This window comes from Polypterus senegalus, chromosome 6, assembly GCF_016835505.1.
Source record: "Polypterus senegalus isolate Bchr_013 chromosome 6, ASM1683550v1, whole genome shotgun sequence".
NCBI classification, from domain to species: Eukaryota; Metazoa; Chordata; class Cladistia; order Polypteriformes; family Polypteridae; genus Polypterus; species Polypterus senegalus.
The window spans coordinates 173,981,354-173,997,548 of NC_053159.1; the positions used below are offsets into that span (position 1 = coordinate 173,981,354).

General features: G+C 39.1%; 1 protein-coding gene across 3 annotated transcripts in view; it reads left to right on the top strand.

Annotated features, from left to right (window-relative positions):
• bbs5 (Bardet-Biedl syndrome 5) overlaps positions 1-12,145 on the top strand; it is a 33,581-nt gene extending 21,436 nt beyond the window's left edge. For 2 of the 3 annotated variants that reach the window (XM_039757573.1, XM_039757574.1), the window contains exons 10-12: positions 3,652-3,735; positions 6,273-6,296; positions 11,761-12,145. In XM_039757573.1, the coding sequence (XP_039613507.1) occupies positions 3,652-3,735; positions 6,273-6,296; positions 11,761-11,862 (210 nt within the window). In that variant the 3' untranslated portion in view covers positions 11,863-12,145. The remainder of the gene's footprint in view (positions 1-3,651; positions 3,736-6,272; positions 6,297-11,760) is intronic. The other variant, XM_039757576.1, reaches the window with a different exon arrangement.
• The last annotated feature ends 4,050 nt before the right edge of the window (positions 12,146-16,195 follow it).

The following is a 16,195-nucleotide window of genomic DNA, read 5'->3' on the forward strand; positions in this document are numbered from 1 at the left end:
CAGCCTATAACAGTTGCTGTAGGTCACCTTCTGCCAAAAGTGTGGTGTCATCTACATACAGTGGAACCTCGGTTCACGACCATAATTCGTTCCAAAACTCTGGTCGTAAACCGATTTGGTTGTGAACCGAAGCAATTTCCACCATATGTAAATACAATTAATCTGTTCCAGACCGTACAAACTGTATGTAAATATATATTGTTTTAGTTTTTAAGCACAAATATAGTTAATTAAACCCTAGATTGCACAGCGTAATAGTAAACTAAATATAAAAACATTGAATAATACTAAGAAAACCTTGAATAACAGAGAAAACTAACACTGCAATAGTTTGCGCTATAGTGCTAGGAACCGCTCGCTAAACACACTTTTTTTTTTTTTTTAATGAGTTTTAAGCACAGGGAAAAAAATGAACATTTGAAAAATCTGTAATTTAATAAACCACCAAGAAAAGTAACATTGCCACAATGCATGCTATGAAACGATCGCTGTAAACAGAACTAAAAACAAAAACGAGCCTTTTCTACCTTCTGCATCCAGCCTTCCCTCTCTCGCTTGCTCACTCGCTCTCTCTCTCTCTCTCTCTTTCGTGTGTGCGTGTGTCTCTTTCGTGAGCCTGGAGCGCCTGTGTGTGTGTGTGTGTGTGTGTGTGTGTGTGTGTGTGTGTGTGTGTGTGTGTGTGTGTGTGTGTGTGTGTGTGTGTGTGTGTGTGTGTGTGTGTGTGGGTGCAGTGTGCACAGAATAAGACGGCTCTATGAAATAAATTCTGTTATATATTATTTGTATGCCTACTGGTAATATGCTGTTTTTTTTGTTTAGGATATGTGATAACCTTTGCACCAGTGGGTTACCCCTTATCAGTCTGGGCCCTGTCTATGTGAAGTTTTCATGTCCTCCCTGTGCCTTAATTGGCTCTCTCTTGGTTTTCTGTACAAGTTAAGTTTATGAGTAACACCTAAATTGATTTGTTGTGCTAAGCAGTAGTTGCATCCTTGGGCAAAGCGTTTGATTTACCAGACAGTCTACCAGTCCCCATCCCCTCTTCTGTTCACGAGCTCTGGGTAGAAACCTAAAGAATGAGCCCTCAAGTACAAGTGGCTGAAATGAGATTCCCTTGCTGAGTTTCTAGGCTCACACTCTGACAGGGTAAAGAGCCCAGCAGATGCTCTTCTGTATCGGCAGGAGCCGGTTCAGTTGGCACTGCCTACTGCAACTGTACCAGGCACTGCCAACTAGAAGAAGACTGAGGGGGCAGATTCATGAAATGTTACATGGGATTGTATCTCTTGACTGACTTGTTAGCATCAATAAATTCTCCAGAAAGTTTTGGAAGAAGATGCTGAGGATAGGATGATCTGGTCTGTTAAAATCAGCATTTTGCCACTGATAAAGTAAAAAATGAAGCAAAGTGATACCACTGTTAATGATTTAAAAAATATATATATATATATATATATATATATATATATATATATATATATATATATACACATATATATATATATATATATATATATATATATATATACACACACACACACACACACTGTATGTACACACATATACAGTGGAACCTCGGGTCACAACCGAAATTCGTTCCAAAACTCAAACTCGTTCGTAACCCAAAGTAATTTCCCCCATAGGATTGTATATAAATACAATTAATCCGCTCCAGACCATACGAACTGTATGTAAATATATTATTTTAAATATTTTTTTAAGCACAAAAATAGTTCATTATACCATAGAATGCACAGTGTAATAGTAAACTAAATGTAAAAACATTGAATAACACTGAGAAAACCTTGAACAATGTTAGAGAAAACTAACATTGCAAGAGTTCACGCTACAGCCTTATGAACCGCTCGCTGTAAACACTTTTTTTTAATGAGTTTTAATAAGCACAGGGAAAAAAATTGAACATTTGAAAAATCCTTAATTTATACAAAAACTATCCATAAACAACCAAGAAAACTAACCTTGCATGAGTTGAGTTCTGGCATGAAGGAAGTGAGCAGGAAGCTGGGTGGAGAGGAGATTACGGTTTTGAGGTAAAGTCCCTCTGCACGATGCACGTCTGACTGAGAACAATGTACTGTACGGGGAGAGACTGAACACGTGCAGAAATCATCTGTGCGTACGAACCGGAAGGGAAACTGGCTTGTTCGTCACCCGAGTGTGTGGTCATGAACAGATGCAAAAGTTTGGCAAACTTTTTTTGGTCGTAACCCGATTTGTACGTGTTCCGAGACGTTCATGACACAAGGTTCCACAGTATTAGATATTGTATCCCTACAGGTAAAGTGTAAACTAACAGGAACACCTATCCATCATCCTCCAACCCGCTATATCCTAACTACAGGGTCACGGGGATCTGCTGGAGCCAATCCCAGCCAACACGAGGCACAAGGCAGGAAACAAACCCCCGGGCAGGACGCCAGCCCAGGAACACCTAATATTGTATTAATAGAAAAAAATGAATTCGGAGTAGGGCCACCCTTTTTCCATCAGAGTATCTTCAGTCTATCTAGGACGGCCATCACGCTAATCCAGAGCTATCTATAGTTAAATATTGAACCATTCTTCAAGAAAAATGTCCTCATTACTTTAAGGTGGGGAAGGAGGTGGAATTCTACATTGTATTCTGCGCTCTAGATCTTCCCCCACATGTTCAGTGATATTTAGATCAAGTGATTGGGAAGACAATGGAAGGAGTTTGAGCTCATCCTGGAGTTCATGAACATACTCTTAAAATACAAGATAGAGGAACATCATGAGGGAGCAGCATTTGTACCGTAGCGTTCACCTGCTTCTATAAATGCCGCTGCATTCCCTGTCCATTATACAACTCTGCAGGGCAGTCATGGGACCCAAATAACTCCCATAAATCATGGCTGCCTAAACCACTACCGATTCCCCCTACATGTTTAGCAGCTCCAGATGTAACCCAGCTGAATATAGAAAATGGGATGCTGTTCAGGGGTCCTGGTTTTGTATGCCTTATACTGGCTTTGCCTTGAATACAAGAGGTTTCTTAATGACAACTGTGCCATAAATTCCAGCTTTGTAAACCTCATGGCATACAGTTTTTTCCGCTACTGTGTCACAAATGTTATGTGTGGCATTTAGCAACTAATCTGTGGAGAACCCATCTGGCCCCAGTGGGTCAGCAATTTATCTTTGCTGATGTAGCTCATTCTTATTTTGGTATATGTTGTCATTATTTTGTTTCCCTTCGCGCACTAAATATTTATACAATTTTGTGACCAACATGCCTGCAGTATGGGCACTGACTGTGTGGCCTCTGTGGTACTCTGCTAGTTTTCTGTCAGAATGTTTTTCCTTTTTATTTCATTATATTCCATGTAGTTCCACAAACGTGAATATCGAAGCGGTAATTGTCAGACCTCTTTTTATAGCTGACACATAGCTGGTAGATGGCAATACACTCTGTATGACTCACCTAGGTAGCCACATTTGTATCTGTGATGTAGCTACTTGAAAGTTGAATTCCTTCATCATATGCTGTTTCTGTCATTATGTCTGCCCCCGTGTGTTAGGTTTATCTACATTTGTTGTTTTGCTTGCCAACAACATAAACAAGTTCAGTCAGGGAACAGAATGGTGTCACAGTCTTGTCTTTCCTCTCAGCCTCAACCACTTGAAGAGCTTACTGTGGAGCAAGCTCAGGACGATGTGGAAATTGAGCCGGATGAGCAGACTGATGCCTTTGTGGTGAGTATCGAGCGCGTCCAAAATATCTCTGCCTCTGCTGAAGGGCAGCCAGTCTTTTCAGTGTCAAAAAAAAAAAAAAGCAAAGCGTTTAACAATTGCTCCAGAAATAAACCCTGATTTGAAGCGAGTCTTTCTGTACCTTCTGTAATTAGACGTGATCCGTGCCTTGATGTGCGCACGTCACTGTCAAGTCATACTGAGTCATTGATGGCGTGTGTTTTTGTGAGCTGATGCTACAATGAAATAGCCTATTTTTAATTTCTCTAAGCTGTACTGACATTTACAAAGTGGTTATTTTTAGATACAACCAATTCGTATAGCAAAAGTCTAGTCAGTTATTTATTAAATGTTAATTAAGTCATAATTATTTAGAATGAGGGCACGTTGTGTTTTTTTTTTTTTCCCATATTTACAGTGCTTATAAAAAGTTTTCAACCCCTTGGAAGTTTGTGTGTTTTTAATTTATACAGCATTGCATCGCAGTAAATTTTAATTTGGCCTTTTTGAAACTCTTTAATGTCAAAGTGAAACCAAAGTGGCCTTTAAATTCATTTCAAATATAAAAGGAAAAAAATAATGGATTGCGTAAGTATTCACCCCCTTTACGTAAGTGTTTAATAGACGACACCCTGACAGCCTTGGGTCTGTATGTAGAGTCACTCGTTCAGGGTTCTCAGCAGTCGCTTGCTGGCCTCCCTCACCGGCCTTCTTCCTGCACGATCACTCAGGTTTTTGTGGACAGCCTGCTTCAGGCAGATTTACAGCTCTGGCCTATTCCTTCCATTTTTTAAAGACTGATTTAACTGGACTCCAAGGGATAGTCAGTGACTTGGAAACTGTCTTGTGGTTTACAATCTCCTTTTCATGGAGTTGCTTGGAGTGTAGGTTAGGCCACCATACTGACTGCTGTTGCACCCTACACAGCTGTGTTTGATCTTATTCAGGATCCCAGTCGCCCCACGGGAGAAAGACTTTCTGAGACTAAGGTCATAAAGCTTATGGAGCTGTGTCTGGACAAAGGCAGAACCGTAACAACAGCAGCAGCAGTCACTTCATTACACATGTACTTTGTCAGCGTGCGTGTGTCGATCAAATAGAAGAAGCTCTGTGCAGTCTACAAGTAAGTAAATCAAGGTAAATAACATTCGATCTGGCTTTTATATAAGTAACATATAAATGTTTTTCATATAAAGACCAAAACACCTGAATCAACAAATCTGCCTAATGACACCAGGAAAGCACAGACAAGGCTGCATCCACCTTCTGAGATCTGCAAGTGTAAATGAATAACTAAAGTGAGTTAATATTATCGACTAATTAGAAACGCAAACATGCTCTGCCAGAATATAGCCTCAGTGTTTTAACACGTACTGTATATCCATAGCCAACAAAGCCCATGTAAACTCTATTTGCTGTTGTTATGTCCTATAGTGATCAAATAGTTAAAATGACAGAAAGATTCACAGCAGACAGAGGTACTCCTAAAACATGTGTAGCTGCGGTGGTCTGTGTTTGTGTGTGTGTGTGTGTGTGTGTCTGTCTGTCTGTCTCCACTGTCGCAGTATTCATTATAACGTGCAAAGCTTCAGTTACCTCGTGCTACTGAGCTCCACAATGGGTAACAGCAAATTTAGTATCAAGTCTTTTTTTTCCAGTGTCTTCAGCTTTCTTCCTGTATTCCCGGTGGCTGTTTAAAATGCACAGACTGGAGGAATGGGGTTGGGATTAGGCAGGTGTTTTAGGAAGAAGGCCTGTGGGTGGAGCCTCTGCAGTGCAGGATTTCGCCACTAATCACTACACACATTTTAACAGGTTGTCCCCAGACGTGTCTCCCTGTTTGAGACTAGCGTTCACTTTGACATTAAAGAGTCTTTTTCTGCTGGTCAGTGTCAAAAAAGCTAAATTAAATCGACTGTGACACAATGTTGTACAACAATAAAATGTGAAAAATTTTACAGGTACTGTAATCGACAATCCAATAAATGTTTCTTTGCCTTCAATTCAGTTAAGTTCAGTTCACATTGCAGTGTGATATTTAATGTGCATTTAAAAATGAACACTGATTGTTAAAGTCCGAGAGGCGAGATTGCGTTGGGTTGGACATGTGCAGAGGAGAGATGCTGGGTATATTGGGAAAAGAATGGTAAGGGTGGAGCTGTCAGGTAAGAGGAAAAGAGGAAGGCCTAAGAGAAGGTTAATGGATGTGGTAAGAGAGGACATGAAGGTGATGGGTGTAACAGAACAAGATGGCAAGGACAGGAAGATATGGGAGAAGATGATCTGCTGTGGGAACCCCTAATGGGAGAAGCCGAAAGAAGAAGAAGTTAACAAAGGGTTACATGGTGGTTCAGTGGTTAGCACCCTATTCTATCCTAGGCCTGGTCACTGTCCTTATAACATTTGCATGTTTTTCTTTTTATTTTCTCTGCATCCCAGATGCAAGTCAGTTTCGTGGAATACTTTTAACATGTTTTGGTATGAGTTCTTGTGGGTTGTGCTGGTAGCCATTTTTTAATTCTGAAAATTCTTTCTTGCAGGCTTATTTCGCTGATGGCAATAAGGTAAAATTTTGTTATTATACTACATAACCAAACAAATCTCCAAGCACCAGTCACACTTGATGTGGACTGTAGTATCTGATGTGCACTCCACAGGCTCCACACAGATAGGACAGTTTAATATTGTTTTATTATGTGCTGCTATACAGAGGCAGTGCGCTGTAAGCAGGTGTGTCAAAGCCAAATTATCGACCTATTCCAAGAACAAGCCACTTCCCCATACCTTTTAAAAGTGTTCAGAAAGGTTCCAAGGCAGATGTTTCTCTTGCTCTTATTGTTATATACAGTACTAGCCCTTCCCCGCGGCTCCGCCCACGTAGTAGTGCAACAGGACAAACTTTAAAAAGCTATTGCTAGCTAAGCAGAGGCAAGTTACACTCCAAAACACAGAGGTAGACCGACTTCCCCCTCCCCTCAGCCTCTGTCTCGGATTAGCGCAAATATATTGCTCCTGCAAGCGAACTATGATTCTCGGCGCGATGAGAGAAGTCGCAAAATCAACCGGAATATGTATAAGCAAATTCTACAAAAAAACCCAAACTAAATCCTTAAAGTAGTTAGTTAGTAGTTAGCTAGCTAAGCGGGTGTAAGATACACCCCAAGGCTGAGAGAGAAATAGATACGGGGTTAGAAAAGGGAGCAATATATATGCTCGTAAGTTTTGTGATTCCCAAGCAGAAAATGTGTGAAAAATTGTAAAAATGGAACAAAAATCCTTCGAAGGTTGAGAATTGTCTTAGGCGATGATTCCTTGAGTAAGTCTCTCATTTTTCATGGAAAAGAAAATCATTTCCATGATGGGCAAAAATCAGAGGTGAGCTACATTCAAGACGTCACGTAATGGAAATAATAGTCAGGAATGTGAAAGATAAGGTCAAAGTCAAAATGATTGACGATTAACCATCCATGAAATCGTCGGTGAACTGGAAATCTCTTAGAGGTCATGTCAAGCAACTGTGCCTATAAACATCTTTGCATGGATCTTATGTTTGCAAAATTTATGCAAAGATAGTTTGTTAAATGAAGTTCAGAGGCCAGAAACTGATCCTCATTTCATCATCTTTTGGCAAAAGTCAGGATTGAGGGGAAAAGAATTTGATTTTTTGACATTACGGCCAACCAGAATAACGTCAAAGGAGATCTTAGTCATGACTTCCAGCAACGATTCAGAAAGTGACAGGAATACGGGGACAAATACAAAATTCTCTGGGGCAAAATTGCTGTAATGGTGAGAGCACATTTATAATGACATATTTAAATTTGACTTTGAAATGAGTTTCATGTGTCCCCAGGGTCACTCCTTGTGCTCCACACATGCTTACTGTGTGTTTATTATGCACTGCAAGTGCCTGGCATGCACACTTCATGCTGTACACCTACTTGTACATATGTTCTATATATGTGACTCACTTTACTTGCTGCACACATACTTGAGGTGTACTTGTCACACACTGAAATATCTGGCACACACTCATTGTGCTGCACTCATATTGGATGTCTATTTGCCATGCACCACAAATTGCAGATGTGTACTCTTCCTTCTTCTCATATACTCAATGTGGGTTTCTCTCCTTTCAAAGAATCTGATATGTGTATCTTATTAAAGGAATATTTTTTTATATATGTTACTTACTACATGTAGTTTGTAGTGATGGCCAAGAAAAAACCTTTTTGAACAGTTTCAATCTGTCTTTCATCCTAAACACAGCACAGAAACTTCCCTGGTCAAAATCACAAGTTCTCTTCTCCAGGCAGCTGACATTATGGGACTCTTATCAATTCTTGTTCTTCTTGATCTTAGTTCCGTATTTGACACCCTATCCATCACATACTTTTAAAACGTCTAGCTAGTTTTGGAGTCTGTGGCCTTGTCCATCATTGGTTTTCTCATTACCTCCCTGACAGGAGGCAGTTTGTTCAAGCAAAGGGCTTTAAGTCAGAGAATGCAGTTGTTAATCATGGAGGTCCACAGGGTTCTGTTTTGGGGCCGCTTCTTTTTCCCATCTACATCTTCCCAACAGGTAATATCTTTCGACAACAACAACATTTATTTATATAGCACATTTTCATACAAACAGTAGCTCAAAGTGCTTTACAAAATAAAGAATAGAAAAATAAAAGACCCAATAAGAAAACAAAATAAATCAACATTAATTAACATCGAATAAGAGTAAGGTTCAATGGCCAGGGGGGACAGAAAAAACAAAAACTCCAGACGGCTGGAGATAAAATAAAATCTGTAGGGATTCCAGACCATGAGACCGCCTAGTCCCCTTACATAAATGAAACAGTCCTCTTTGGATTTAGGGTTCTCACGGAAGGACTTGATGATGATCATGATGGTCACGTAGACTTCTGGCTTTTGATCCATCCATCATTGTTGGAGCATCATGAAGCTTTGAGTAGGTGAAGGTGGCACAGGCCGGAAAAAGAAACAGAAGAGAGAGTAGATAGATAGATAGATACTTTATTAATCCCAAGGGGAGTAGGGGTCAGTACGGATTTTAGAGCCACCATGAATAGTTATTATGAGGAAATTGAACATACAGAGTATCAGGATTAAGTTAAACTGAAGTTATAAAAAGGCCATGTTAAAGTAATGAGTTTTTAGCAGTGTTTTAAAGTGCTCTACCGTATCAGCCTGGCGAATTTCTATTGGCAGGCTATTCCAGATTTTAGGTGCATAGCAGCAGAAGGCCGCCTGCCTCACCACTTCTTTTAAGTTTTGTTCTTGGAATTCTAAGGAGACACTCATTTGAGGATCTGAGGTTACGATTTGGAATATAAGGTGTCAGACATTCCGATATATACGATGGGGCGAGATTATTTAAGGCTTTATAAACCATAAGCAGAATTTTAAAGTCAATCCTGAATGACACAGGTAACCAGTGTAGTGACATTAAAACTGGAGAGATGTGCTCGGATTTTCTTTTCCTAGTTAGGATTCTAGCAGCTGCATTCTGCACTCGTTGCAAACGATTTATGTCTGACACCATGATACTAAATTTCATTGCTATACTGATGACACACAGCTTTTATCTATCCACTAAATCCACTTCTGTTTACCCTCCAATTACTCTTATGCCCTGTCTCTAAGACATAAAGTTATGGATAAATCCATTTCTCCAATTAAATAGCAATACAGGTGAGGTGCTACTCATTGGTTCTAAATCTGCACTCGCTATGGTTGACTGTTCTTCCATTTTAATTAAGAACACTATCACAAACATCTGGTTAAGAGCCTGGGTGTCATTCTAGACAATACCCTCTCTTTTTCGTCCCGTATAAGTAATGTTTCTCGGACTGCCTTCTTCCATCTCCAAAACATTTCTAGACTTCGTCCTGCTCTTACGACACACAGTACTGAAGTATTGGTTAATGCCCGAGTCACCTCATGTATAGATTACTGTATTGCTATTCTATTTGGCATCCCTCAAAAATCTTATCCATCACTTACAACTTATACAAAATTCTGCTGTTGGATAATTACACCTTGCACTGATTCACTCCCAACTTCATTGCCCACCAACTATGGAAAAACCTTGGATGTCACATCTTTCAAGCTTTCGGCAAATTGAGAGAATTATGTTGTTCCTATAATTAATGATCTGTAGATTTAATTTTTCCTGAGCTTCACGTACACAATATTGATTTTTTGACAAATCAACCACACCTGCCATTTAAATCACGCGATTGTAATCCGACGTTTTCATTGGTTGGCGGTCTTTCCTCATTGGTCAGTGGAGTTACTAGGTATTTCTCTTGCACTATGTAAAATACTGTGTACATACAAGCTTCTTCTATTGTGCTGTGACCGGAATGAAGACATATTTGGTCATCACCACTACCTTATAACATCAGAAACAACCTAGTAACTCCAACAACAACAAAAAAAACAATTTTGAACAAATTGGCAGTTTCTAGGTTTTTCCATTGCATATGAATACAATACAAAATACTGCTATTAACGTATTTAAAGCTCTCCACAACCTCGCTCCTCCCTATCTCACTGATCTCCTACAGACTTACACTCCCTCTCAGATCCTTATTTGCAGCTTTACTTTCTGTATCACTCATCAAACTCTGTTCTTTGGAAGTTTGAACGTTCCCTCATAGTGCTCCTCAACTCTGGAATTCTCCTCCCTCTCATATCCATCAGCCAGACTCAATAACTCAGTTTAAAACTCCCCTCAAAACTTATCTTCAAACTGACATACCAAACATGTTTATTACTACTTGTGTTATCTTTATTACTGTTGTTTAATTCATTGTAAGGTGACTTTGAGTACTAAGAAAGATGCCTATTAAATAAAATGCATTATTATTATTAAAAAATTTTAATCTCATGTTGTCAAGGAGAATAGAGATAACAAACATTCTGAAAGAATAGACGCCTGTGGAGATGAACGCTGGACCACAACAAGTAAGATTAAAAAAGAGGTACATCAAGAAAATCTCATATTACTAAGTGACATGTAATCCACACGTCAAACCATCCTCACAAAGGGAAAAACAGATTTTTGCTAAAATATTGTTAAACAAATATATCTGGAAAGTCAGGGCAGTGCAGGCAGAGGAAATATGCTCACACAAAAGCAAGCTTTTGAATTGAAGACAGGGTTCCTGACCAGTGAATGATGGGGATAAGCTGGTCTTCAATTCAGATTTTTCTTGGCCAACACTACAAACCACATAGGGTAAGTACCGTATATACTCGCGTATAAGTCGGCTCTTGAAACCTGAAAAATCGATCATAAAATCAGACCCTGACTTATACGCCTGTTCAAAAATACGACACTTAGATTATTTCTTCTTACATCTTCTTGCCTCCTCCAATCTCACACCAGTTTCTCAGACGCATTGAATTTTGTTGCAGCAGTGCAGTTACCAATTTCTTTCACTACTTCAACAACGTTTAATTTAAAACCAGCTTCATATTTTCTTCTGATTGAACGCTCCATCGTAGATAAGGGATACTCTTATGATAAAGGTGTATGAGGGTGTGAGATGCACAAAACAATGCAAACGCTGCTTTGGAATAGTTTGTGTACTACCGTGTGGTCACGTAGGCACGATACGTAGAAAAGAAGGCAGTGTGCTCCGTGGTTACTCTCTCAGGTGGCCATTAGCATATCATAATCTCTTGGATCAATAGCGTGAGTTTTCTGCATTCAACTAATACGACCAACATTATAAAATACTAGAAATTATACGGTAAAATCAAGTCCCGACTTATCCGCGAGTATATATGGTAACATATAAAGATATATTTTATGGGTGGAGTATTCCTTTATACTCCCAATACAAGTAGTAAAATAAGGAGAGCTTAGCTTTCTTAACTCCTTTGCAGATATTTACTGAAGTTTGCACCTCCTCTACAAGTGTCCCTGTACTTTTCTCATATCTGTTATTACGGTCCGCAAATTAAACTTCTGCCTTCATTTTTTTTTTCTTTCTTTCTTTTTAGCAACAAGATCGTGAGCCCATCTTCTGTGAAGAACTCGGCCTAGCAATTGAAAAACTGAAAGATGGCTTTACGCTTCAGGGACTTTGGGAAGTTGTGAGCTAAAAATGTTGTCGGCTCGCTGCCGGTGTAGAAATAAAATGATTGTGTCTAAATGGATACTATAATAGTATATTTTGTATTAAATTATGATTCCGACCAGTTTTGTAATCTAAATTGCTCTGTGAATAGAGAGGAGTAAAAGGTGCTGTAAAAAAAAACAGAGGTTGTTTTACTGGAATGTAAGAAATATAAAGGAGATTTCATTATTTTACCTTGTACATAGTGAAATAGTTTCTGTAAAAATTAGAATTTTATATGAAGAATAAACTGTCTGTGGATCAGTTGATTAGTTGTCACTGGTTTTGAATATAACTGCTTTTTAAAGTTTAAGTCTATAACAGAGGTTGGCAACCTACGGCACGAGTGCCAAGCGTGGCATGCGGAACTATTTTCAATGGCACTCTGATTGAAGTGAAATATAAAAATTATACTTTAATTACAGCGTTTGCCCTCACCTACATTTTACGTATGCGACTCACATGTACATGGAAATCGTGCTTTCAGTGCAGGCTGTGGTACGTTAAATCAATCCTGTTATTATTAAATAATATAATGCCTTAAAATGTCTCATAAAAGACCAAAACTTGATGTTCGCTCTTTTCCAAGACTCTTGGACGAATGAATATGGATTTGTACAACAAAAGAATCGTGCTGTGTGTGTGTTATGCTGTGAAAGTACGTCAGTTGTACAAAGACATTATCAAACTAAACATCAGTCCACGTTTAAAAACTCTGATGAGAAAAGTGAAGCTGTAAAAAGGGACGTTTCTGGCTTTAAGAATCAAACTACTTATTTTAGTCAGACACTTGGAACCAAAAATAAAGCCACTGAATGTAGTTATACAATTGTTTCGCATTAATTGATTAATAACTCTGATTAATAATTAAGAATGATTAATCATATTAGAATTCTTGATCATTTTTTCTTATTCAAACTATGTATTTTGTATTGAAAAAAATTGTAATTTACAATTTGTAACACAATTTTTAATAAATGTGTTGAAAATGAAAATTTGACAAAACATTCTTTTCACATTTGATCCTATGTATTTTAAAATATTGAATGACCAATAATATAAGATCTGGTTATAATGGGCTTCAAAAGTATATACTTTTGAGGCGCATTATAACCGGACTAATTTTGATACTATACATGACACAATTATGTTGGCACACGTAATAACATTAGAACACTCTAGACGAGAACAGGCCATTCAGCCCAACAAAGCTCACCAGTCCTATCCTTTTATTTCTTCCAAGAAAACATCACGTCGAGTTACATTGTAACATAGGTTTGGCATGACACCGCTGAAAGGTTGCGGACCCCTGGTCTATAATGTGTTATTTTTTTTAAGACCCATTAGACATTTGTTATACAGTACATATTACTGAGGGGTCCTTGTTCACACTGAGTTTCTGCCTTGTGCCTGCTGCCGCCATTCAGCACCCAAACCACCACCCCAGTCCCCTGCGACTCTCAACTGCGATTAAATTGGCTTGAGAATGAATTTATTTGTAATTTGTGTTAGCAAAGAGGCAGTGGCACAGCCAGCTGTGGCATCAGACAAATGGACTCGATGTTTTCAGCTGCTGTTTTAGCAGCTGCCACTGCTCCACAATTCAAGGCAAATGACTTTAATAGAAACTGCAAATTACCTAGAGTTAAATATAACTGGTAGAGCAATGAATGTAAATAAATCCAGAATGTAAAATGTCTCTCTTGTGCTCCTTGTCTGCGATTGCTTGATACAACATTATCCTTGTGACACACGGCAATAAAGCAACTAAACTAAATGGAGTATGAAAATCCACCAGTAATGAACTGCAGGTATTTTATATAACAATTTAAATTTGTGTGTCACTATGTCAGTGCCTTCCTACTGGGGATTAGTGTAGAGTTTTCTTACCAGAGGCATCACGGGGTGGTTCAGGAATACCACACTGAAGTAGAAGGCCTTAGGGAGAATTATAACGACTGACTGACGGGGTCTCATTTACCTTCTCTAGAGAGTTTGTTCATCCATAGTTGCCGGAATAAATCAAGGGCCATCCTTAAAGACCCAAACCATCCAGGACAGTCTGTTCACATGGAGGATCTCGGACGCTGCAGAGCAGACAGCTTCAAAACGCACAACAAGCGCTAATGCAGTGCCCTCTATAACGTTTGGAACAAAGGCACATTTTTCCTTGATTTTCCCCTCTGCTCTACAGTTTAACTTTTCAAACCAAACAATTTAGACATTGTGATTAAAGTTTCATTGAAGGGGACTTACATACATTTCAGTCACCCCCTGTAAAATGACAACACTTTTTCTACATGGTCCTCTCATTTCAGGTCACCATAATGTTTGGGACAACTGATGTCACAGGTGTTTGTGATTCCTCAGGTGGGTTTCAGGTGTTTGTGATTCCTCAGGTGGGTTTCATTGCTTCATAAGATACCTAAGGTTGTTTCTACCCTTTGGAGTCTTTAATTGTCATTGTTCAACATAAAGACAAGCACTTTGCCAATGAAAGTCAAAGAAGCCATTATGAGGCTGAAAAACAACAATAAATAGATTTGAGAGATTAGTAAAACGTTACGATGACTGAAATCAACTACCTGGAATATCATGAAGAAGAAAGAACACACTGGTGAGCTCAGTAATCACAAAGGGACTGGTAGGCCAAGGAAGACCTTCAGTGCTGATGACAGAAGAATCCTCACTATGGCCAAGAAAAAAACCCCAATGCCCGTCTGACAGATCATACACAGTCTTTTTGTATGTGTGTCAGAGACGACTATCAGCAGACGACATGGACAGAGGCCACACTGCAAGATGCCAACCACAAAAACAGGATGGCCAGATTACAGTTTGTGAAAAAGGACGTAAAAGAGCCTGTAGAATTCTGGGAAAAGGTCTTGTAGACAGACCAGACAAAGATGAACCTGACCAGAGTGATGGCGAGAGCAAAGTGTGGAGATGCAAAGGAACTGCCTGAATTGTGTGACCAAAATGTACGCATATACCCTGAAATGAAAGTCTGCAATGTGCACTTTAATTACGTCTGATTTTAAACTGTGGAGCAGAAGGGTAAATCAGAAAAAAATGTCTCTGTCCCACACATTATGGAGGGCACAGAACGTTCACCCACTCCTGCTGCCACTTTCCTCCATTTGGTCCTTTATCTCTGACTTTTTCCCCAATTCTCACTTGACATCACTTTCCCTCTTCATATCATTCTTCTCCTGCATCCCCTCTGCTCTTCCTCAATATACAGAGCAGAAGCTTTTCTCCTTGGCCACTATGAGCGGCCTCTCACCCTAAACCACCACCCAGGTCTCTTTTTTCCTAATTTCTGCAAGTCATCTTTCCGTAACCTGGTCCTCCTTTACCTCTACTGTAAACATTTTGGATTAGTACCTCATCCAGTTATACCAGGACTAGCTGTGCTACCCATCTAACACAGGATGAAAATCTTAATCATTAACGTAGACCTTAATGTTAATAGTGCAGTGTGTCTGTCTGATTGCTATGCCTCTGTTACATACCTTTTGGTACAGGATTCGTAAAAGCAGTGCTAATGTTTGTGATGCACCATCTGTTGGATAGCAGAGACATAACAACCGGACAGACACTTGTTCTTTTATTATGGTGAAAATGGCTGTCAGTTTTTCAGGTGGCTAGCAATCAATGACTAGAGGTTCTCTTCACCCTTTAAAACTTACCACCCCACCCCATCCCACTCTCCCACCCCCCAAAATCCAATTTACTGGCTGGTTTACAGCCCACCCAGCTGCTGTCCTTCCTCATGCCTGCTCTGACACTGTTGCTCCTCCTTTGATTATTACTGGATTTCTCCTGAGGTGGTATAGGGCAGTGGAGCAGGTGGGTGTTGCTCTTTTATCTACTGGATCTGAAATGAACTGTAACTTTCCACTTCCTCTATTTGATTGTTTTAAAAACAATTTGATTACAAGAAAAAAACAGAGTATGCTAATGCTGTAAATGACCATTGACCCTCCCATCTTACTTAACCTCCTTTTTTCTTGAAAAAACATGTAAAAAGCATTGTATTTTTTGCTTGAAAAATTACATAATTATGAAATCTGATCTTCTGTAAAACATGCAAAACACTGAAAGTACAACGTCAGAAGTGTAAAAAATATAATAATGATACAAATAACAATAATAATGAATAATAAAAATAATGCTAATACTGTATATACTGTCAAAATGTGTTGTTTGTGTGGTATATCTTGAAGCACAGTGAAATACACAATCCAACGTCACAGTCAGGACAATAGTAGCCTGATTCCTTGCCAATTTTCTTTCCAGACTGATCAGCTTTTGAA